Source organism: Phlebotomus argentipes, unplaced genomic scaffold (genome assembly GCF_947086385.1).
Source record: "Phlebotomus argentipes unplaced genomic scaffold, Phlebotomus argentipes genome assembly contig_6, whole genome shotgun sequence".
Lineage (NCBI taxonomy): Eukaryota > Metazoa > Arthropoda > Insecta > Diptera > Psychodidae > Phlebotomus > Phlebotomus argentipes.
Window position 1 is genome coordinate 3,478,363 of NW_026776145.1, and position 25,702 is coordinate 3,504,064.

Here is a 25,702-nt window from a genome sequence, read left to right on the forward strand (position 1 = left end):
AGTGATGTGCAAAACTATCAACTTCAGATGGAGTTGTGAGGAATATTTCTGTTGTCGCAATATAAGAAATTCCAAACAATTGTAAATGTCCATGTGCAAAGTCACCAACAATTCTGTTGTAACATATATCTATTTCCTCTAAACATATTCCATGTTACTCAGTAATTTAGGAAAATGTTTCAAAATATTTGTGTCTGATGGTATACAGTAGCGAAAATTATGTTAGGACAACTATGAAATTTAGACCAATTTTCTTTTTGGTGTTAAAAATTCGATATTTTTTCCAAATTTCAATACCGGCAAGATTGGAAAGTATTGATGTTAAAATTGTGGTAAAAATAGAACAATTGGTGCGATTTCAAGGGGTGTTCTAACTTAATTTTCGCTGACCTTTTGCGCATATCTCCCTGCATTTTGCAATATCTCTGCCCCGAATTGAAATATCGACATGATCTCAACGCCATTTGAAAGATCATTAAATTTTGATTATTTTTTGTCTAAAAATTGAAATAAATACTGAATTTTTAGCACCAGAAGGAAAAATGGTTTGAATTTCATAGGCGTCCTAACCTAATTCTTGCTACTGTATGTGTGCATATCTGATGAAAGCAATAAGTCTTGCGCTTTACATATTTGGAATTGTGTAAAGATTCCTACGCACACCTAAACCAAGCTTATATAAACCAACATAAACCCCCATAAATAAACACTGTATTTTGTGTCTATGAGAATTTAATTAAAGAAATTGAAGATATGAACTTGGGAACTCAGGAGGATGTATTTCAGGGCACTTCTCATTAATCTGTGAAATTTGGTATATGTGTTTGAGCTCACTTTGCTTCATCAAATTCTCTTCGATTTCCCATCTGAGAGTCACTCGAATTTCTCGGGCAATCCGATCGGACTTTCAGTCCTGCTAAAATGTTAACCATTTCTCTGTCCATTAGCTTTCTTCGAACCACTGAGTCTCCTTTGCGTTGAGAGGAAGGCCCACAGAGAGCCATGGAGATTTCTATTCTCTAGTGTGCGAAATATGCCATTTTGTAACACAATACGTATGTAATAACAACACCCCTTTTCTGGGCAGAACCTGTGGAACTGCTGTGCGCCAGCCTCGTGGGAGCTCTTCCGGGGAGTAGATGGTGCCAAGAGGTGTAGGATGATTATGTATTAATATGAGGTACAGCAACTAATGTAATTTAATAATATGCGAGAGATCCATTTGTCTCAATAATATGCGAACCCAGTGTCAGATATCTTTTTCATGCTACAGCATCAGAGAGCACATCTTCTGCCGCCACAACTCACGGGGCCTCATTGCGTATGGAGGAGAGAAAACTTCGACTCCTCATCAATATCTGAATCACATTTCTTCGTTAGGCAACACCCACACTGAAAGTCGAGCCTATGCTCGGCATTACGCTTTAATGCAGTACAAATAGAGACGTTCGTATTCCTTGAGTAATTAAATCCCCGAAAATTCCACCCATTAGCAAGTGTAATTTCCTCCCGTTGTCGGTGTGTTTACCTCAATACTCGAAAATAAATTACATGCCGACGATGGGAAGGATCACGATGATGACTGAGAGTGGGCGATGTGAAAATTCTCACCGCAGAAAAAACAACAATCTCAGTGTCAATAAATTGATTTTTCTGCATTTTTTGCTGCCACGAAAGCTCACACACCTCATCGAATAGCTATTCCTCAATTATCGTGCTTTCCATCCACGAAGTCAAATTGAACTATATTCGTGATGGAATATAAAATCAACAATACACTCTCGATTGGTGAATGTAAAAGTTAAACAAAATATCCATTTGGTAACAATGAACATGACAATAGCACAAACGGCGCTTAACTCTTTGTAGAAAAAAAAGCAATTCATATTATTTTAAAACCGATAAAATCCAATTAAGCTGCAATACGTAGTAAAAAAAATATTTCAAAAATACTGTGCATAAGTTCTAACTATGCATGCGTATTTAATTAGATTTTGTCGTGCTCTGAGACAAAATCGGACTGTATTCAATGCCAAGTCTAGATCCATAACTATGAGAAATATTATGCACTAACATAAAAATGTCAATAAGAAGAAAAAAATATGAAAATATGAGCAGAGTTTTGAATATCCTACAAAATATCCAATATTTTTCAATATATCACATTTTATCATTGCACGGCATTCTTCTCAAATTCCAATCGGATATAGTTTTCGCCAAGGTTTTCGCTCTTCAAAGATAAACATGCATATCAAAGAATGTCCAATACACATGATGTATATATAGCATATGTATCCATATTATGCATATTTACATATTCTTCGTAAGTCAATTTTTAGAGGCACTTTAAGATGCATTGTAAAATTTCAAACGGAAAGTCACTTGCAAATTCAGACCATTAAATTTGTGATTATTCAATCATTTTTTCTAATTTTTCGTGTTTTTCATTCAAATCTTGATTATTCCATACAAATTTTAATCGTGTTTTGATTATTTTCGAACTATTTAATCATAATTTAAATATATTTATAAAAAATTTCTTCACATATTGCCGTCAGAGTGGTTCAAAAAATTCTGAAAATATTTCAAAAATTTCAATTTTTGATTTCTTTTCTTCAACCTTTGATTATTTGATAATAAAAATCAATATTCAGTATTTGTTTGAGATCATTAGAATTTTTCAAAAATCGGCTAGTGATTTTCCCCTTGTACAGTTCTTTTTCCGCAGTCCTTTAGTGTTGTTAATTGATTTAGTGATGCATTATTGCACAAATTCTGCAATTTAGAGAAATATTATCATTTAAAATTATCTTTGCATATTATGAAGTTGCTGAAGAATTATTTCTGAAGCACTCAAGCCACCCAGTGAATGACTAAGAGAGTGAAAAACTTCCCACCTTGATACCAGAATCCACTGAATATTTGAAACCACTCAAAGAATGCACCAACAATAACACACCGGCGCAGGCTTTCGCCGCTGGAGTGGGCAGGAAGAGCGGGCGAGCGGAAGTGAGTGGCATAAAAGTTGAACTGCAGCAATAGTTTCTCAATTTTGTGCACAAGCTTCCCATGGACGGGCCGACAAACTTTCCCTCAAGATGTTGTTCATTTAAAGTTTCCCTCCCTTCTTTTGTATTAGTTTAAGTATATTGTAAATTTTCGTGAGCCACTCCCGCTTTGGGGCGGCAAGAGCGTGGAAGTGTGTAACTCAATATGAAAAATCATAAATTCGCTCAGACTAAATTGAAAAGAACTCTTAATAAGTGAATACTATAAATCCACGAGGTCAAAAGTTACTTAAACATTTTCCTCTTGAGACGCCACGTCGCTTGAGAGTTGATGAAAAATCTCAGAAATTCACATTCACATTTATTTATGCCACTATTTTAATCAAAATTCACGAAAAGTTGTTTGGAAACTTTCGGAAAACTGCTTATTCCACTCAGTGAATTATTTATTGGGCGAGAGTCCTTTCATCGACTTCAATATTTCTTTTGCCACTGGTGCACCACGTCCAGTGCTTTCATGCACCATTTTTCTTCCTTTTATCTACAAATGAAAATGTTTTATGCATAATAAACTTCTAAGTGATTATTTTGCAAATATTTAATGCTCAGAATCAATTTATAAATGATAAATACAGGTATTTTTTATATCGATTCCACGTGTTTCTATGTTTTTGCACAAAATTCAGAGAAATGCAGGGAAAAAAGAGTGCAAAAATCATACGAAAAAGTGAAAACACCCAGGGATATTTCCGAATTCAAAAGATCGCGAAGATGCTCACTGGGGCGGGACGAAAACACACCTTGGGCGAAGCAGAAACCAAACAATAAGTATATATGTAGTCAGATTTGTGCTTCGCCGGAGAAGCATTTCGTGGGTATTTTGCGCCGGATGATTTCTGAGCTTGCAATTCGCACAATGAAAGCCTCGCCGACGAGAAGTTGAGGAGAATTGGAGGTGGATGAGCAAGATTCACCCTCCAGGCCGAGTCTCATTATAATACTTTCTCCATCCCATTTTATTATACACTCTCTCTCTCAAATATGAATTTCGCATTTGTTCCCCCTCCACCGAGTAATTCTGGCAAATGATGTGTCGCCCAGTGATGAGGAATGCGGAGGGGGTGAGACGCAGGCGAGGGGTGGGAGTGTGTGAGGAGAAGGAGTCCACGATGCGTTGCATCTTATCTGAAATTAAATCTGAAATTCGCATTATGAGATACGGCAGGTGTGAAATGAAGTTGTTAAATATGCATATTCAAATTACAACACATAAATTATAAAGAAATCACGATAAAAACTGCCTCTCAGTTCTTTCCATCGTCAAATGGGCGAAAGTAAACTTTTCTCGAGAAGGTAAACTTTCTTCTAGATGTTGCCGCATAATCAATAGACCACAAAGTGGGATATTATTTACGTTAGAAAAGTAATTATTTTCTCCTTTGCAGAAGTCTTCTTTAGTATCTATGTACAGTGGCGAGATTTTAAATAGCGCCCCCCGCGGCTCTAAGACATAGGTCTGAAATTTTCCACAAATCTTCCCTTATTAATAAGTAATGACCATGCCCAGATTCATGAAGTCTGTTCCTCATGATATTAAAAGGATTATAGGGACCTTAGAAAACAATTTCTAATGGAACTGGGGCGCTATTTAAAATCTCGCCACTGTACATGTTACAAAATATGATATTTTCTAATCTTCCCAATATATTTTTGAAAATACATCAAGAACCATTGATACAAAAGTATATTTATGATATAAAATTGAATTTATGAAGATATATTATTTTAATGCATATTACGAATAATTTATTAATTTGAAAGATAAGCGGTTATAATATTTGATACCAAATTTTAAGAGTACTTATGCATTATAGGGTGAACTGGGGCAGCACCAATCATGACTATTATATCTTTCCAAAAGGCTTTCGCTGTCAATTTGTGAGTTGAAAGTAGATCATAAGGCGCACTATCTTCATAAAACCGCGGACAATCGCTCAAAATTACGAAATACGAGATAATCGTCAATATCGATGTTGCCCCACTTTACCCCAAACTTTATGATCTTCATTAAGAATCATCTTATTTTAAAGTTGAAAAGTTCATCAAGAGTACATTCCTAAGCAAGTACCTAAATAATTATGTAATTTCTACTTGTGCACCGTTAATTTTCCGTGAATTCCGCGGACAATGGGGAGTTGTGTGAAATTATTAAAATTTAAACAAATAGAAAATCGATTAAAAGTAGCAAGAATGGGGTGATAATTCAGCTCCGAGGAAACATGCAATGCATATTCTCAGCAGGGAATTATGATTCTCCGTTGAATGAATTTTATTTTCAATTTTAATTATCTCCGGCGTGCTATAAGAAATGAAATGTTCGTAATTATTTTTATTTGTTCAATAAAAAACGAGTCACGAGAGGGTGCTAAAATGCGGAAGAAACATTTCTGAAAGAGTTTCTCCTAGACAATTGAGAAGTACAATTCCTGGCAGAGGAGTGGGAAAGCGGCGGAAAAGCAGTCAAGTCATCCCTCCCGCCTGGAAAGTGGGGAAATCCTTCCAGTGTTTAATTTCTCCCCATGGAAGGCACGCGAGTATTGGAACACACTTCAGTCGCTCGAAGCTTTCCGCTCGGAAAAGTTGCTCCTCTGGCTGGACTGTCGACGAGTGGAACATCGCGAAGTGCTTCACGAGTGTGTTTTTCGGCAAAATTAAACATTGACAAATATTTGAGTGACTGCGTGTGAAATTGACACGAAAAAGAATTCGATAAATATTTAAGTTTCTCCTTTTTGCGCGATACAGCGCCGGAGAAAGTTTACGCACGCCCCCGCGAAATTGGCAGGAAATTTATGTCAGTTAGCGAGTGAGGAAAAAAAGCCCCCGAGAAGTTTATTCAAATTCAACTTTAGCCCTGTGTATGTGCAAATTGTCGTGATGAAAATTTAATGATTTCATTTTCCTCCCCCTTCTGCGTGCCATTGTTGCCCTTCGTCTGTGGCGAGTGGGATTTTTCGTGAGTGAAGAAATGATGAAATGTGAGGGATGTTGGCAGGGAAAAATTGAATCATTCTGGGGAAATTTGTAAACTCTTCCCTGGGCGAATTGCACGAGTCGACTGGCGGGTGAGAAAATAGAAAAAGGACACTTTGGGGGAGACGAAGCAAAAGTTTCTCTCTCGTCAAATAAATCGCCCAGTGTGTCACATGTGTAGTAATCCCTCAGATTCATCCCTCAATGGGGGTATTTTTAGCTCCAGTCTCAATTGTGTCAAACATAAAGAATCTCTTCCATCGCAAGTCCCTCAATCTCTCTCTCTATCTCCAGATGCTTTCCCATATCATGTACTTTTCCCAACTGTGGCGTAGGAAATTTGTTTGACTCAAATGACATAGAAAAGTAAAGCATTCAAGTCATTTCTCTCCCCGCTGAAATGTCTCAGTGATGCCCTGAGAAGATCCTTCAAAATAGATTCAAGTCAGAGAGAGAGATTTGCACTGAGAACTTTCCTCATTCACACAATCTTTCCACCATTTTTCCTCCCCCATCAAATGGACACATTTTCAACCATGAGCATTGGTCTATTAAAAGTCCCTCTGGATAGAAAAAAAAGTCACACAATATAAAATCCCATCGATGAAGATCGAACAAGTTTGCTTGTTTGGAAATGGTATTTTAAGGAATATAAACTTTCACTGGTATTTGCCCATGATTGAAAATGGTAAAGGGGTGTGTATGTATATGCGAATCTCACTTGTGGCGGAAGAGAATGGAAAACTTTGTATTGCACTTGCAACAGCAACTCCTCTGTTGTGTCTGTTTGTCCAAAAAAGCGAAGAAATGCCGCAAGGCATTAAATCAGTGTTAAAAGTTTGTCCATTTTGTGGACTCTGCATGGAAGTTCACATGTATACTTTTCCAGTCTCTCCGAAACTATCCTATGGATTTTCCTCCCATACGGAGAAAACAAGTAAGACCACAGAAACTGTTGCTGTACACACTTGACAGACACTTCAAATCCGACGAGTAATAAGCAGAGCATTCCTTTCATCTTCCATCGGCATTCTCTGAATAAATACAAGTTTCAGTTGCAAACATTCTCTAAATGAGTTGGACCACCTTGTGCTGTGATTTTTCATCAATTAGGCACTCACAGAGCCATAATAAATATTGCCACCAGGCGCCCTTATTGAGTGCAATTGGAACTCCTGGCGCAGAAAGTTTCCATTGCCCAACTTTGAGCCAGTGACGAAACTGAATTTGAATTTAGTGAAGTGAAAATCTTCTTCTATGATTAACACAAGGTCCCTTGCCTCTCAGCAAATTTACACAGTTCTTCTGGCATGCGAATGGGGAGATTTTTCCGTCACCCTTCTTAGCATGCAGCAAATTTTCGCGGAGCGTGAAAGTTTCCTCTTTTCACCGTGGGCGCGAGGGGAGAAAACTCCAGGCGAAAGAAGGCAAAAAAATTAACTTTTCACATTAATTGAATTACCATTGGAGGACACTCACTCAAATGCGGGGAAAAGCACCGTGGGAAGTGGTGAGACGGTGAAAAAGGGGCGCCTCCAGAGGGTGGATGAATTGGGTGATGGGGAAGGAAGGAAAGTAATGAGGAGACCCTCGGTACTTTGTTTTCTCTTTCAGCGCGCGACTCAGCTTTTAATTCCCATTTGGTCACCATTAATACCCCTCGTGCGGCAATTTTCCACACCCCCTCGAGTGGAAAATCGTCTCATGAGATTGCCTAATGTCATATTTATTTAGGTCGGCGAGAGAGAGAGAGAGAGTGTGGTTTCCCTCCCGGCCATTGGGATCATCAAAAGACGACAAAGCGAACGCCAGCAGGAACTGGAGAAAATTTCTAATTGAATTGTGTATTTAGAAGAGGGACTTTGTCGCCAACGATGGACTTTCCGAGAGATGATCTTGAAGTTGGCAAACCGAAGGGACGGAACAGTGGCAACAGTGAAAATATTTTATGAAGTTTTCCGAAACATTATTTCTAACGCAAAAATTAATTTATTATTCACAACGGACTAGCCAGTGAAAAATCCCTTGGGAGCTGTCGAGCTGCCATGAAGGAGTGATAAGTCCGGAAAGCTAAAGTGAAACCTTTTCCCACACTCGCAGCGAACGTGGGCGGTGACATTAAAAATTAACAGTGTAGTTGGAGTCAAAATGAATCTAATTTTTGTCATTGTCAGTCTCTGTGGATACTATTTTCAAGGTAATTAAATATTTACACAAACAGTTTTCACAGAGTTTCATCACCTCATGTTCACATCACTACAAAACCACCGCCGCCAAATCCAAGAAACACTCGCGATATTGATATATTCATCAAATTCTACTTCAAAATGCACGAACTTTTAATACTTCCTCGGAGAATTGAGTACGTTTTTTTGTGTAATATTCACCGCTCGAAAAAAACAGAAACCCAATAAAGTCATTTCTACTTTTAGTCATTCTGGACCAGAATGATATATATATATATATATATAAATTTAATCAAACTTTGTTTTGATCCTGACATCTTAGCATTCTCTCTGTTTTTCTCCTTTTGGGTCGCGGAAACCTCTTCGGTGGGAAATCAATTATAGACTGTCTCTCACTACGGAGGAACTTTTGCCATTCCTCCCGAGGAAAAGCGTGAGCGACAGAAGAATACGGAATGAGGGTTTTTCGGCGTGTTCCAGCGCCAAGAAATATTCCATCACGCTAGCAAATCGGTGCATGCAGAACTTCCTGCCTGCAAAGGCGAGTCTATGTGGAGCAAATTGTTTCAAATGCTCACTGAAAAAGCCACCCAACCACCCATTGATGCAATCTCCTTGCATAATCTTCGCACACTTGTAATTCTCAGTCTCTCAAATTAGAGTGCCCGCTCTCGACGTTTCGTCTACGATAACGACGGCGATAAAGTGATGACGTGGAGGGATGAGGAATTCATCCCTGGGCGGGCGAGAGCGGATGAGAGCTGGAGCAGATGGTGGTCGTCTGCAGGACGCTATACTATATGCAAATTGCTCTGACAACGACATCCTATAAAATCCTTAGATTACAACATTTAGAGACACAACGTCCCAAATACACATCGACAGAGCCCATTAGCAAGTAATGCAGCTCCTCTCAACTTTGCTCGCAATTCAGACCTCATTCACGCTCAGGGCTTCGCACTCTCGTGAAATGTATCCACTGAAAACTTCCGTAAATTTTCACCCCCGATATCCGGAGGATCAAACCGTCACCACAATTTAGCCTCCTACGATGCAGCGCCCTGAAAAATTCCCCCTTCGAGTGCTTTTGCGAATAATTGAAGCTTCGCTTGTGATTACTTTCCCTCCTTCGACAGACTCTCCTCGACAAGTCGACAAGTGAGGAGCTTATGTAGTTATCTGTCTGAGGAGTATGAATAATTAATAAATTTTCTGCACGGACAGCATAAACAGTACAATGGGGATGAAGTTCGCTCCATTGCGGGAATAATTAGCAGAAGCACCCCTGTTATATGCATCTGAATTATTTTACACTCTTTATGAGCGTAATATAGCAATTAACTAAATTGCACATCCCAATGGACATGCTGAACTGACGGCTGATTGAGAGTCATAAAAAGAACATGCTTAATTTAGATCACATGAAAGTGAAATTGTTGCTTATCAAATGAAGGAAAACACACACATTTCACAACTTTCTTGTGGAGGCAGAGCAATTCCCAGTCAAACAAGGAATGTTAAAAGTGTTTTATATTAGCTATACACAGTCATTTGCTATTCTGAGTCACACATGTAAAGCTTTAAATGGCAACTGTGTAAAAAAAAATCCACCTTTTCTGTTATTTTCTATTCTGATTAACACACGTTAAACCAATTTGTACCGCATAAATGTGTAATTTTAATACGGATTCTAGAGGTGGTTTTAATGAATGTGTAAGAAGCAGAGCGATAGATTGGAAGCCGCCGAATAACTTGCAAAATGGATAAATTTATGACTGTGGCTTTAATTTTTAAGCATGTACATAAAGGATAATGGCAGTAAATGCTTTTAAATTTTAATAATTCTTCTCTAACACAATGAGGAATTGCTTAAAATTCGCTTAGACTGTTTCAGCTGCTACAATCATCGGGTGTATTTACTTATCAATTTCAATTGTTAAACTTTTACATGTTCGACGTTTAACATTTCTATGTTTTACTGGGAATCGCTCCATAAATTTGATTAGATGCCAAGAATTAAACAGGAAGCTTTGTATATTTTCAAATAACAAGAACGACATTTGTAAATCCCAAAACTCCGGTTCACGTGTGTGTCTCTTAATGTGCCAATTCTATGCCAATCTTGTATTCTGCCTCACAAGACCACAATTCGCTACCTTCCTCCGAAAAGACACTACAAGAGCACACAATACCACATGTCATCCAGCTCTTCATTACTCTTGCATCAGTTTCTCCAGGTTTTCTTGTTTGACACGTCTCTATTTCAGTGATTGATTCCCTTAAGTTGGTGAAGGTCACAATCCCGAGCTACAAGCTCCGCGGGGAGAATGTGGTGCTGGAGTGTCAATTTGAGCTACAGGAGGTGACAAGACGACATCCGGGCCATCACTTTCACGAGTACGACGACGAGGTGGCGGACGACGGAGGTCGGGAGAGCCTGTACTCGGTGAAATGGTACAAAGACAACGAGGAGTTCTATCGATTTGTCCCGCGGGCGAGTCCTCCGCAGCATAGTTACAAAGTCGATGGCATCAGAGTCGCTGTAAGTGAGTCAATCGCGTCCCAGTTTCGCATGAATGTCCAATAAAGATCTCTCTGCAGTGATTTTTATTCACCGCTCGCGGGAGCTTTTTGACTCTCGTGTGAGCGCGAAATGCTCTTGATTGACTTTCGTGTTCCAAATTATCCTCCGCGGCTGACTTGCGAAAGGAAATATAGTGCAGAAAAGCATTTCAGACACTTCTTGATGTCTCTTTGCATGACGAATAATTCTCATTCCTTCACTCAGCGCTTTTACAATTCCACGAACTCGGGTAATTAGGGAAAATTGCATACAAAGGATGATTGTAATTCTCACTGTAGGGCATTTTGTAATCCATCATGAATCTCGACTCGCATTTTTTGCTAAATGTTGGAGTTCACAGAGCGTATTTAAAAATACTTTGAAAAATTGATATTAATTTCGCGAGAGATTGAATGAAAGCGCGCCGAATGGAAACCAGAAGATTGAATTAATCTGTTGATAATTGCTTTCACATCGAATCACTCCGCCCAATAACACTAGTAATGAATTAATAATTTTCTCTCTAATGAATTCCATCGAAATTGAGTCAGAGATGTCAGAGAATGTCGCTTGAAGAGCTTTCGCCCCACGTTAACCTGATGAAAAAGCAAAGCACATAAGAAGGGCGTGGAAGGTGGCTCATGTCTGTCTGAAATGACAATAAAATTGATCTCGTGAGGCAAGAGTTCCGCCAGAATGGGTGGCAGTGGGCAGGAGACGTGCCAGAATTCGGGGGTTTGTCTTTCGGGCCGATTGGCCACCCTTATCGCCTCCCCGGGACTTGTGTACACAATATCCAATGCCACAGAGATAAGAATTAATGACCGTTTTTATCAACACGCCGCCAGCATGAGCACTCCAACAGCAGCCGCGTTTCGCTTCGCAACGTGAATATCAAATCTTCCGGGCTGTATAGATGCGAGGTGAGCGGCGAGGCGCCCAACTTCTCATCCGTTCAGGGGGAAGGATACATGGAAATTGTGTGTAAGTATTCGTTCATGGTGAAAAATGATCTGGCAGTGTGGGTAGGAAAATCCACACGGAATGCGAGAAGGCGCGCACACACAATAGATGAATATAATAATAGAAAATTACACCATTTCGTGTCGGACGGGATTTGTAAACTCATTTAATATTTTTTTCAAAGCTCTCTCACACTGGGCCATGGCGTGACACATTGAATTAAAATTTAATGACCACAATAAAAGTATTTAATTTGATTGATGAGAGTCCGGATACAAATTCACATTTCTCTTTCGCATAAACATTTCACAATTTTTTCCACTGCCATGAGCGGTCCTCCGAGTGGTAGTATTAGCAATTTTCCATCATTGTCTGTGCCGCCCTGCGGGCTGCCACTTGACGCTGTGGGAGTGAAAATGACAAAATGATTCGGACGTCCTGTATTTTTGTCACATGACCAAAAATTTGTTGTGTTGCTTGCGTTGCCGCTCCGAAAGTTGGGGAGCTTTTAGGATCACGCCAATTTGTCGTACAATATTCAAGTCAAGCGTAAATAAAGCATTGCTGAAGGTCTGCTAAGCCTGTAAGCAATTTGAGTGACTGTTTTCAGCTCATCTGTTGATGTAAGGAGAAATATTTCTTTTGCTCATTACACTTTAATAGCCAGAAAACTAAGAATAAGATATGGATGGATTGCCTATTACTTCGTGTGCCTTTTATTTAGAGATTCTATAGACAAGTTATCTATTGTGTTGCTTTTTATTAGTTCTGCATTTTATTCTCCACTGAGAATTGTGTAAATCGAAATGTTTGCTGGTGTAGAGTTGCCTCGATAAATCTCAATAATTGCTCTGAGGTGACACGGAATGTGGGGTGAGCTCTTATGATGTCCCGCCTTGTCGCAGGACGAGAAAAACTGCTGCACACAAAAGTGCTCTCAAAGCTCCGGAGGCAATTACCGGGGAGAGATTGTGTGACTCCAATGGCGAGATTTATTTGTCAAGGAGATTGTTCCACCGTCTAGAATGTGACAAAGAGTGAACGGAGATGTGTAGGAGAGCAACTACAAGTGGTTTTTTAATTGCACCGTCGCACTTTGCAGAATTCCTTAATTATTTTTAAATGCCTCGCCCGCGCCAACTGTGAAACTCGCAAGATCCTGCGAGGGAAAGTGTTACAGGAATTGTTCGGTGCATTCTTCTGTTTGTCTCAGGAGCTCTTCTTCTCTCCTATCTTCCGATGCTGAAAATCTGGGGGAATTTTTATATTAAATTCCTTGACACTCCCTGTGCTCTCGGCACCAAAGGAATTTCTTCGGATTTCGCACGCCCCGAATGGGGGACAGAGGTGGAAATCTTTCATTCATACTTTTAGACCCTCTTTTTTTCTCAAGCCGAAAAAAGCACTCTTGCGGATGGATGGGAATTACGTGGAACGAGGAAATCTGTCCACGGAGGAAGTAATTATTTTTGCATTTTCCACCCCTTGGGCTGCGAGAAGAAGTTTCAAGTGAAATTATCGCGCCGCGACACAATGGAGTTTAATATTTTTCAGTTGCACCTTTGGGAAACTTGAGGAGAGCGACGCAGATGAATTATTAATTTCGATTATGGTGCACTCATGAAGAGGTAACTTTCCTGCTTGACTTGCGAGACATTTTCCAGTTCTGCATGTTTCAAACTTTTCCTCCTCACTTTGACGCTCCCCGCTCGGTAATTTTTTCCATCAAATCCATGGCCCCCACCTCTCAACCTGGGGCAAAATGTGAAGTTTTCCACGCCAGCCCAAGTGGAGGCACACGATTTTCCGCCACCGAAGTCTGCACTGAGGACGTCACAATGCGTGCAATTTTGAAACTTATGCAATTGTGCAAATTTCTAATGTGCAGAAAGCCGGAAGATAGCATTTAGTGCACCATCTTGTGCGAGCCACCCCATTCCGCTGGCCACCCCTGAGGAAAGGCGAAGTCGGTGCCCTTTCCCAGCTCAAATAAATTGCTACACTGCAATTTGCTTAATTGCACCTCTTGCAGCATAACGTGATAGGGAGAAAATCACCACTCTCTAATTCGATCAATATCACCTGATCAATTTTTGCACCCTCTAACGTGAAAATCACCCCCTTATTCTAAATTCATTGCGACGTGTCTGGGAATTACTGTAAATTATTCGTCTACAGAATTTCATTTTCAGCCACCTTCTCCAGTGGTCGATTCATCTATTGACATTCTATTAATTTTTTAGCGCAGGGTTCAAGAGACACTCGAGTGCAAAGCTGAGCGAAAAATCAATGCTTTGCCGAAGATTTATTTTGCTAAACTTCCTCAAATAACTTGAAACTGAGAGCGGGAGTACATATTTAAAACTTATTCGTTTCATGGAAGTAATACAAGAGCTATAATTAGGTTGTCTTGACTTCTGTGCACAAACTTTTTGTCGAATACGGAGTTCTTCTATTTTATTTGTTGCCAAAACTTTCTAGTTTCTTTCCCAATACATATGTTAGTGGGAGCAAAAATCTTGACAAGATATTGGGGAATATCTAATTTACTGCAAAATATTTAATGTGACATTTGAGGAGATTTTGCGTTTGCGCATCCTCAATTCTTAAGTAATTTTTTTTGGAATCAAATTGTATTTAATTTAGTCTTCTTTTCGTGCAGACTTACCGAGAGATGGACCTCACATAATCGGAGAGGATCGACCGTATGAGATTGGAGAGTACCTCAATTTCACTTGCACTTCGGGAAAATCGCATCCCGGCTCAGTTCTTCAGTGGTACATCAATGACGACCCGGTAAGTCGACACTTGTGACCATATTCCTAAGATTTCCCACACTTTCGCGAGAAACCGGAACAATGAAGGCAATTCCTCAGAGATTTTGCCGCAGAAAATCTAATTTCTAATTTGAAATCATCCCCCCATTGCCGAGCGTATGTAATCGTGAGTTTGGTGACGTTATGAGAGAAAATGGCGCGAAAATGTCATTTGCATATTTATTTGCTTTTCACACAAACAGTGTGGGACCTCTTTTGAGAATTCCCCAAGTGTGTGGGGGAGGGGAATTTCCCTTTTTGCTGGCGGAATGAGAATTTGTGGTGAGTTAAGTACTGATTTATATGAGACTTTGTCATCTATCGATTGACATTCCAACTGCTGAGGAGATATCTAATTTTCCGCCCATCTCAATTGAAATGGTTTCCGGAGAATATTTAATGCCAAACGATTGAGACGGAAAATGAATATTTCAGGCACTCTCCTGTCGTTCATCCTGAATGCGAGTGCCTGTAAGGGATGACGAGGGAATTTATAACAAAGAGATGCGAAAATCATTAAATAGATTATATGTAAATTTAATTGATCACATTAAACTCAACGCTGTTTGCGGAGGCCAAAATACTGGGGATGAATGTAGAACATGACATTTCTCTCTCATTCATAAAACAATCTACCCAATGTCAGGTTTCACACGCGTGGAGAAATTTCACACATCAATCGCACTTGCCGGAGAGAAATTTTGGGTAAATTTCATCAAACTCGTCCTCAATAAACATTGTCGTGACACGGAAAATGTTGTCTAAATACGGCATAGTGGAAACGATTGAAAATTCTACTCATATTTAATGTGAAATGTATATACCCATGAAATTACCCTCTTTGACTCTTGTTGTTAAATTTATAAAGAGCATCCTTCTTGTCACGCCCCATCCAGTAGCATAGTGAGTAGACCCTCACAGCACCTCGTGTAGGCAATTATAAATGTTTTCACATAAAGCCAGAGCCCTATTGATTTTGTGTATACAGAAGTCGTTGACTGTGAACCCTTTGGAAAGTCCTCAACTGTGTGTCGCAGGATCAGCAACTTCCAGCCATTGTTCAGTATCATCCAGCATTCGAAGGCACATACATAAATATATACTTAGAAATCCTACATCCTCGGCAAAGCGTCTCTCTCACATGTTTCAAGTGATAAAGTACAATCGAATGGCAATTTCTAATCTTGAGGATAATCTCAAACGACTCTGAAGGACACAAAGCCCCACTTCAATGGGAATCCATTATTGTGTGTTTTGTGTGATATCAAATTGTGCGTTATCGCCCCCACTCGCCCAACCCTCACGCGCTTTTTCGAGCCCCTCTGCACACCATTTATTGGCAACCCCGTGCCATTGCATGCTGTTGGCGTATTAAATCCCCGCGATGGGGACACTTCCACATGACCCTCCGGGCGGGAGCCCCAGAAGAAGGGTGGTCAGTGGGGCAGTGTGTTTAGTGCGGGAAATGCGACAGTTATTTCCTCGATCGTAAATCAACGGGCAAATTGGGTAACACAGGGAGGGCGATAGAGACGCCAAGCAGAATCGCTCCCCCTCCGGAGATTTCCCACTGTCTCTCACCTTGACCATTCTCCCTTCTGCTCCCTCTTCTTGAATGACACTGACAAGATTTCCATTAGTGGAAAGAAATTATTGTTCGCAACTGCCACATTTCCTCCCAGTACATTTCTCATGGCGCAAAATTTCACCTGCAGAAATATTCCTTCTCACGAAAGCAGACTTAAGGGAGTTTTTGCTCTGTCAAAATGAGTAGTAAGAAAATAATAGAGTTCGCACGAAAGCTCGAGAAGGTATTTAAAAGTTCAACGCTCAAATTTACAAGGGAATATATTCACTAATTGAAAACTCTAGCTAAAACCTACAAAACTATAGGTTGTATTAAAGATTATCTCATTGCAACAAGTCAATTCCTTTGAAGTCTCAGTGAATATTGAGTATTTCCTCTCCCGCATCCTAAGCTCATTATTTGAAGATGATGCGTATTTAAGGAAACGTGGTTTATTTGAGAAAATTACCATTCTTGACTGAAAATTCCTATCAAATCCGTTTATACGAAGAGCTCACGGAAGTGCGTGTAGAAGAGCAATAAAATAATCAAGTAAATAACAGAAGGATGAATCTCTTTCGGAGCATTTTTCTTTTTTGGCATATTTTAAGTATCATCCGCTCATCTAAATTGCACTCTCCGATTCCGCTAAGCTGACGAAGAAAAGTGAACCAATCGCAAGTAAAAGATGTTGTAGAAACTGATTAATGGGTGATGTGCGACACTCTTTATTCCCATCTCGCGAAGTACACAGTGAAAAGTGTTTTTCATGCGAGTCACAGGATTCATGCATATTGTGTAAATCCTGGATGTCACGTCACATTACTCAAATGACGCGAATTGATAAACGAGCACGCGATCGTCTGCTGCAGAAGTGTTCATTGGCATTTTCACCTGCAAACACTGCCAGCAAGTGGTCCGAGAAACTCTCTGTTTCCCTCCCAAGAGAATCTCATGGGCGATGATTGACGATGGGAAGGTGTGGGTTTTCGCACACAGAGGTGGATTTGGCACGAATTTTCCACTGCAATATCTCCAGAGCACCCATTCAATTAACACTTTTCCGCTCTGCATGAGCTTTTCCCCCCACTGCACCTATTCCCCATGAAGAAATGCCCGAAGAGGGGAATATTCAAATGGGATTCGGATCTGCCAAGATAAATGATCTTCATTGTCGCGCCAGGCTGAGTTATTCACTGCGATTACGGAGCCCCACGCGAGCTTCAACTGTTGGCAGTGTCACAAAACAAGTGTCGAAAGCCTCAATATTTCACCCGAATTAATCTGCACGGAAGTTGAACGTGAGATTAATCGAGCGGAAGAGAAAATTGAAACAGTTTTTTTCTACCGTCACAGCTTATTTTTCCAATACAGCGAAGAAAATTTCCATACACACAAAGTGCTCAATATTTCAGAAACAAGCACACAAAGTATTCCTCATCCAGTATCATTCGCAATATAGCTTCGCTCGTGTGAAGTCTTTCCCCATTGACAACTAATATGTGGAAGAAGTGCCAGGGGACTCATTTGAAATTTATTTTCAATCTAACAGCGCATCTCTCTCTCACTCATCCCCAGGTGGTCAACCCCGAGTCATTGATTCATTATCCACCGCAACATCACGTTCATGGTCTCATCACAAGCCGCCTGGGGCTCAATTTGCAGCTCGAGGGACGCCACTTCCGGCATTCCAGTGCCCTGGTGCTGCGATGTGTCGCCAACATCCTCCCTCACACAACCCTGGACACTGACATGGATCTCCAGAGCGTCGTGCAGCGCTGGCAACCACTTATTGAGAACAGGGAGGCCCTCTTTCTCGGTGAGTCACTCCACGTCCATCAATTTGTCCCTCCTTTGAGGGGGAAGAAGTCTCATAAAAAATGCTGTTCGCCCGGTGTGCCAAAAACAAATCGATACACTGTTACTAATAGAGTTGACAAGCATATTGATTGAAGATTAGAGACATAGGGCAGGGGTGGCTTTCGATCACTTCTAACTTCCCAGAAAGAAGAGATGTTTAGAACGGAAGTTAAATCGCTTCCTTTGGGGAGAATTGCCATTATAGATGCTTACAAAATGGAATTTAATTATGGTCTCAACTCTGTTAACGCTGATCTCTTTCTGTCGGCCCATTCCAGTCCGAAGTGCTTCAAATACTCATGTGGCGAGCATCACAATTCTCGGATTAATTCTCATTCACCAGACATTCGCCATCTACAGCCATTCCGGCAGAGCGCTGCTGTAACATCCGACTTGAGAGCATTACATATGTTGCAGCCCAGATGGAGAAGAGCCCTCGTGTAAAATATTATTGTATGAAATAGATAATAAATTATGAAATTTCTCTAATTACCCCTACTTAGACTTCGCGCCAGCACCAGAATAGTTGCTCGACACTCGCCACCAGTGAAAATGCGTACGTGAGTGAAATGGAGTTGAGGAAAAACATATGAGAAACTTTAGTCCATAAATAAACAAGAGAGCAACTTTCCTATTTGATCAACACTAACAATTGTCCTTCCTGCCCGTAGTTCCATAAATTGTCGCCGCATTGTTTCACCTTTAAACAGTCTCTTGCCGAAAAAGCGGAAGTTCGCACATCTGGGAACTCTCGGTGTGGTTTCCTGCTGTGCGTTATTTGTATCAAATCGACAAAATCACTTTATTTGTCTTTTGCATTTGGGGGTAGCGCCCGTGTGTGTCGAAAATACAAACAAGTCTGCATATTTAACCCTATAAATAACATTTTTGGGGTGAATCCAGTGCTGTTTGCGAGCATTTGCCATGCGCTGGGACGCTCATCAGCCCAGGCACCGCCATCAAACTTTCATTCTCCATGACGTTCTTCCGTGAACTTTTTGTCACTCACTTGCCATGCTGCTCTTTGGAATATTTATGTGTGCAAATTGAAATGCGCCCGAGGCACCTGCTCATGTATTTAATCACTGGGTGGAAGATGCAAGGGAAGAATGGTAAAGTCATGAATTCGTTGTGGAATTAGCCCAAATTTTCGGTGTGTTTTCTCACACAGGCAAATTCTCTCCCAAAGTCTACAAATCCCTAAACAAGTCATGGTGAAAAAACTGAAGATATTTACGGATAATTAAAATGAATAAATATTGTTGAATTCCTGTGCTGTGTTGGGCTTTTCATTAGCTCAAGCCCTTCAGAGAGTGGCTTTCCCTCCACTCTCATAAGTCATCGTGGGACAAGCTGGATGATCATAAAGATGCTCCCCATTTTGCATTAATGATTATGCTTTTACCTCTCCCAGCGCTGCCTACAGCCGTACATGGGCACCAGCGGTACAACACAACGAACAATGCTGAGCGGCAATGCGCAGAGATTCATCACCATGTGATAATGTAGTCTCATTGTCAACAAAGAGTCACCCCTCGCAGTGGGGCTGCAGTGCAATATCATGAATTCCTCGTATACAGATTTCACCTTAAGGTGACATATATCATCATGATAACTTGTCAGTTTGCAACATTCCACATTAAGGCTTGTGCATTCGGAGGCTCTCCGTCTCGGCGCGCGACAGACACTGAGCGTCACATTTTGATTACATCCGGAATTTACATAATGCCGAGGCACAACTCTCAGCTGGAATCTCCCGATGTGCCTCGCATCATCTTTGGGCTCATCTCCTCGGGGGCCCATTCGCAGCGACAACGGAATTTGCTCGCACAGGACAGCGGAGCGTGGGGGACATAATTCAAAATACCACCCGTCGAGGGGGCTGCGCTGGGACGACAGGGAGGAGCTGAGGGATGAATTCATAAATAGCGAAATAAAGCATGAGGAAAAACATACAGAGATTTCAGACGGCCATACTCTCAGGGGGTCAATAAATTGTGACGGCTTCGCCAATATTTCTCAAATCACACAAGTGTGATAAATTGTTGACTGGAACTTCAGGTACACGAAGCAGCCATCCTTATGCACAACTCATTTTTACTTGACGGAGTCTAATAAATTTGCAAGCTGAGAGTAAAGGCGCAATCTCAAAATGCAAATTTGATTCTGTCTCCAGAGTGTTTGTAATATTCTTGAGAACAAACTCAATTACTGCGTGTGTCGAGAGGATTTTCCCGGATTAGATCGTTACATTCTCTAAAATGTATGAAATTCAAGGTAAGATACTTATCCAAATGTTTGTGAAATGTGTGCTATTCACCCCTTCTTTTTCCTCCCCAAAGGAAAATCATACTTCAAGTCATACTCTTTCGAAGAAGAATTCACAACACCTCCTGCTAATTTTCCCAACAATCATGCTGTGAATTATATTACACTTCCATGAAAGAATTACTGGGATATGATTTTTCTCATTTTTCTCAACATTTGCTTGCGAATATACACGAGAAAATCATAATTTTCCTAATAAACTGTCGGAAATCTCTCTGGAGAGCGAAGATCTATTGAGGAGTTTATTCAAGTGGTAAAAGTGCTTTTGGGGAAGAAGTTATCTGTCTCTGAGATTGAGATGCTGCAAATCCCGAGAAAACTTCTCGGGTAAAGTGTTGGAGTCTGTCAGTGAGGGGGTGATTTGAAAATTTCGTAACGATTTTCACAGCCTGGCAGAGTGAATGTACGCATCGTGTCTCCCAAGGGTTGGATCCTTGAGAGACACTTTTACCCAGCATGAAGGCTGCTGAAAACTCCTTTCGCCAATAGTTCAACACAAGTCCCAACAATCCCTCGGGGTTGCAGTGACGTGGAAGAAAGTCAAGCGAGTTGGAAAGGATTTTTCCCCGAAGCTGCATGCATGGGGCGGCACAATTCGGCTGGAATTAATCGGGGAAATACGATAAAATTTGCTTAAAATCTCCGATATGCAAATGAAAAATTTGCATCTTTTGCCTGAGCGAAGAAAGAAATCAATCGAATCATCGCAGAATGTGTCACTCAAGCAGTTGCAAATGGCTCAAGGCGAAAGCCTCAGCGGACAGTTGATATCGGTTAGACAACCACAAATTTGGTGTGCAAATGATGGAATGACGATAAAAAAACAGACCCTCTTCCACTAAGAGTGCTTGAAAATGAGAAACTCTTTCATTTTATTACATTTGCAATTCTAATTGTAAAGCAAACACATTTGGTTTGCCGTTAATTTGATTCTCCCTAATCAAATCGATTAAGCTATCAGGCATCAAAAAGCATTCCCCGGTCAATTGCAAAAGTTTCACTGGATTTTCTACGGATATTTGTCAATTAAAAGTTGCACTTTTTCAGGCTTCCGCCACATCAGTGCACACAAAGTCTATGGTAAAGTGTATATAGGACTTTCAATGTTTTATGTGTCTCTCGGGTAACACAAAAAATGTATCTATAGGAGTATGCTGTCGAGGTTGCAAGAGGCGTGAGCGGAAGAGATAAAATCATTAAAAACTTTGATGGTATCATAAATTTTTAGTCAATTTTAAATAATGCACCAGTAAAAAATATAACAAAGCACACCAGTGGAGACTTGGGGATTTTTTAACAGAGAAAAACACCATGCATGAAAACTCATAAATTATTCATCTCCCTTTCAGACTCTCCATTTCTGTGCAGTTCCCTCGACTATTGGACGGGTGGATCTTCGCCCGCATCATGAGTGCCTCACCATGAGGCTGCTGATTTCCTCGAGACTCCTGCCTTTCGTCTCGGGCACCCAGAAGATAGTGTAGATGGTCTGGAAGACGCACCAGGCGAAGAATGCAAACACAAAGTAGTACATCTCGTACTCCTCGGCCACTATGAGGAAGAAGTGCGTCAGGAGGAAGAGCAGCGGCCAGGACACCAGCATCATTATGCTAAACACAATACCGCGTATCTTGAAGGTGAGGATCTCAGCGCCGACGAAATGTGGCACTGTGACGACTCCGAAATTTGCCAGGAAGACGAAGATGGAGAAGGTTACAAGGGGAAACCATCCGATCAGGCTCACGTCGACGCCCTCAGATTTCACGAGGAAAAACACCCCTAATCCCAAGAGACCAAGTGCAGATCCACCACAGGACGCAATTAGGACCAGGCGGCGGCCAGTTCGGTCCACCAGAACGGTGCAAAGAATGCAGGCGAGAATGGCCAGGGTGGAGACTATGAAGGTGGATACGGAGTAATCCAGTGTTGTTTCACTGGCTCTAAAGATGCTCTCAGTGAAATTGATGAGTGGAAACAGGCCGCACATATTTCGCCCCATGAAGAGGATTGTTGCAATGACGAGGGCTTTTCTTGTGGCCAGAGAGCCTGCAAATGTAATCCCTCAGTGTGCAAATAAATAAGTTATTGGTCAATTTATATTTCTCTCTGCGCAACCCTCACCGGCCCGAGGATCGAATTGAAGTGGAATAAGAGTGATTCATTTCGTGTGAGATCCTCTTAAAATATGCGTAAGGAAATGAGTTCATCTGGCTGATGAAACTCCCGTGGGGCGTTGGGTGAGGGTGTGAGAGAGAAATGGATTGGATCGACTCACGGAAATCTGCCATGGTGATGGAAGTTGTGGCGGTCGAGGCAACTTGCTCCTGTCTCAGTTGCTCCATTTCCTGATTGACTTGTGCCAGTAAATCCCCCTCGGACTCCTGATTGACACCACGGTAATAATTGAGTGCATCTTCGGCCTCGACACTCCTGTTGCGCCTCAGAAGATACTGTGGTGTGTCGGGAAAGACGGGGAAGACGGCGAAGAAGAAGATACACATGCCGAGCATCACATAGGGTGCCATGAAGAACTTCATGTATGTGCAGATCACCTGGCCAATGAGAATCCCAACGGTCACTAAGATGCCCAAGATGCTGCCCAGAATTCCGCGAATTCTGCAACGAAAGAAATTCGAAATGACACATTTCAAATGCGCTGCGAAGATACTTGCGAATTTTCGGCTATTTCCGCCACGAAGAGCGGCACAGTAACGAACACTGCCCCAGCTGCGATTCCAATAAACACTCTCGAGATATACAAGTAGATAACATTGTTGGCAAACGCTATCAGCAGCCACGCAATTATGTTGGGGACGGCGCCAATATAGACACTGTACTTCCTTCCGAGATGATCCACAAGCCACCCAAATATCACCGTTCCAAAGGCACCGGACAAGTACGGTATGGAACTGACCCACGAGGCCTCGTCCACACTGATTGGGCCACTCGGCAGAGGACTTTCCGGCGACAGCAGCTGCGGTATTGACGGTGAAACCCATCCGATTGAGAGCCCAAAGAAAAGCGTGGGAAAGTTAGCTGAAATCGGAATTGAAGTGTCACAAAAGCCTCAAGAACTGATCACAGAAAGCGTATTACCAATAAATGTCGCCAAGTATTGATTTCGTTTCGCGCTAAACCCAGCCATGGAAAGTATATACTTGTGTTTCACTTGAGAAGTTGAAAAGAAGTGACTTGAAATTTACTATCTCATAATTGAAACCCGTCAATTTTCCAATAAATCAAACAGATCAAAGTGTGATATATGTTGAAACGCAATCGGGTTGTGAGTCAAAGAGATATGAGAAGTGAGGGAACACCTTTAGATAAGATTTTCACTCTGCCGAATTATCGAGCAGATTGCTAATAGAGATAATGCTTTAATATAGAGCAATCAATTAGGCACACAGTGCAGATCATAGGCCGGAATATAAGCATTTATAGATCCCTTTTGCACGTGTCAATGAAGAACATGCAGTTAAAGTTCACACTTGAGAAAATCGAAACAGTATGAAATCTATTCCACGATCTTTTACAGTTTCATGAGTCGTAGGTTCTCTTTTCTATCACTCCACTTTTGGATATGGCTGGAAGTTTCTATAGCGGAAGAAGACGCGAGGGTGAGAAGCTATTATATAGTGGAAGAAGCATCACGTGAATTGGCCATAAATTTTCACCCGAAAAAGGAGGAAATCGGAAGTTACTTCGCACACACAGACACGAGTTTCCACTAGAAAGTCCTCCAACTGGGAAAATGGGGTGAAAAGACAGAGAAAGGGTGCAGCATGTGGGAAGAATAGTGGGAAGGAACCAGGAGGTAGTTTTCTCTGTGCTCTCCATTATTTTTACTGCAAACACAAATAGATTACGAGTATTTGTATTCAGTGAAATTTTATAGGTTAACCCATAAAGTCTCCCGCAGACGAGAGGAAGCACCTCAAGAAAAATTTCTCTGTGCCCCATTAAAGTCATCCTAAAATAGAGATATGGTGCAATTCACCCAATATTTTGTATCATCCCTCCTTGACTCTCTCTGTGCGCCCAGTATTGAAGGGGTGAAAACAAAGTGAAAACTTTATATCTGGCTGCTAAAGTTGTCAGCGCCACGACTAGATGCTCAAACTCCACGAGAGGTTGCACTTTTTACACCCACTTCCGGCAACTCGAGAGGACGAGAGAGGATGTCTGATAATATAAATATTATTGAAAACAATTTCTTCCTCCACCGCCAAGACCTTATTCAGTTATACGTTGTTTAATAACTTTTTAAGTTTCTGCCTGGCAAAGTTTTGGAGTAGGTCTCAGTGGAACTGTCGCCGCACGATACTCTTGGGAAAGTATTCAATCTTCTTTTCCACCACTTTTCCCCCATATTGATTTTCTGCCACCTTCCCAGCTCACACCCTTGAGTGGCTCCTGTAGCACCCATTCTCCAAATGGGAATCACTTTTCCCGCTAAATTTCCAAGCCGAAATGAAGTTTATTTGCATTCGCATCAATTTCACATGTTTGTCAAGCTCTTCACATGCGGAAGACGGGTGAGAGGGCGAAATGTTGCCGTAGATGTGGAAAATCTGTAATTTTTCATCTTGATCTCTTGCCAAATCTTCACGATAATTCATGTAGTGGAGCGTCACCGGCTTCAGCGAATCTGCCATTGCAATTTTTAATCATGTCAGATGGATGATGTCGGAGATTCTCTCCCTATTATTATATGCAAATGACTCGGTGAAAAAAGCATGAATTTTCAATGCTCTTCCGCTCATTTATCCACCATCCTCACCAACGGGCAGGTGTACACAGGCGGAATGTCGAAAGATACACAAAATTGTGGGTAGAAATGGAAATATTGTTTTTCAGCACAACTCTGATTTGATACTCGAGGGCAAATGGTGAAAGAATTCAACAGAGAGAGACAGCATTTTCCGGGATTCTCATGGGAATAATTTTCCGGCAGAAATTTTGTAATCATATTTGACTGGTTGAAATCGGATTTTCCATCGCAGTATCTCTTTTGAGTGCTTCAGACTCTTTCCACTGTCGCCACCCAACCGCCGATTCCTCATTCAGCCAGAATCCTATCTTGATAGATTTATTTCGGTGTGTCTCCGCGAAGAAGCCACACTGAAATACAAGCTTAAACGGCAAGGGTAAACAGATAGCAGAGAAGAAGTGAATTTTCCAGGGAATTTTCATTTCTGCGAAAATGCCATCAATACACATTAAGATATTACCCGAGCACTGACTTTGGATTTTTCATATTCAATATTTTTACACCACAAGCAAATGCAGAATACTTGGCAGAATATGTCTTAATTAAAAGCCCAAAATCTATCAATGTATTAGAAAGAAATAGATGAAATTTATTCTGAAGAAACCAA

The 25,702-nt window shown here is 41.1% G+C and overlaps 2 protein-coding genes across 3 annotated transcripts; one reads left to right on the top strand and one right to left on the bottom strand.

Annotated features, from left to right (window-relative positions):
* Nucleotides 1-5,662: 5,662 nt before the first annotated feature.
* LOC132266118 (uncharacterized) lies at nucleotides 5,663-18,485 on the top strand. 2 transcript variants are annotated; one of them, XM_059766964.1, is made up of 7 exons: nucleotides 5,663-5,926; nucleotides 7,776-8,238; nucleotides 10,495-10,769; nucleotides 11,639-11,774; nucleotides 14,416-14,549; nucleotides 17,715-17,955; nucleotides 18,275-18,485. In XM_059766964.1, exons 2-7 carry the CDS (start codon nucleotides 8,190-8,192, stop codon nucleotides 18,379-18,381), a joined length of 942 nt encoding a protein of 313 aa, XP_059622947.1. In that variant the 5' UTR covers nucleotides 5,663-5,926; nucleotides 7,776-8,189; the 3' UTR covers nucleotides 18,382-18,485. The 2 variants fall into 2 exon arrangements, with proteins under 2 accessions (XP_059622947.1, XP_059622956.1); XM_059766973.1 differs by lacking the exon at nucleotides 5,663-5,926 and adding an exon at nucleotides 6,004-6,024 and having other exon boundaries at nucleotides 7,894-8,238.
* Nucleotides 18,486-21,682: 3,197 nt separating this feature from the next.
* Nucleotides 21,683-24,979, bottom strand: LOC132257691 (facilitated trehalose transporter Tret1-like). Its single transcript, XM_059754701.1, has 4 exons — nucleotides 24,847-24,979; nucleotides 22,997-23,360; nucleotides 22,600-22,940; nucleotides 21,683-22,370 (listed from the first exon to the last, which is right to left on the bottom strand). Exons 1-4 carry the CDS (start codon nucleotides 24,977-24,979, stop codon nucleotides 21,730-21,732), a joined length of 1,479 nt encoding a protein of 492 aa, XP_059610684.1. The 3' UTR covers nucleotides 21,683-21,729.
* Nucleotides 24,980-25,702: the final 723 nt, after the last annotated feature.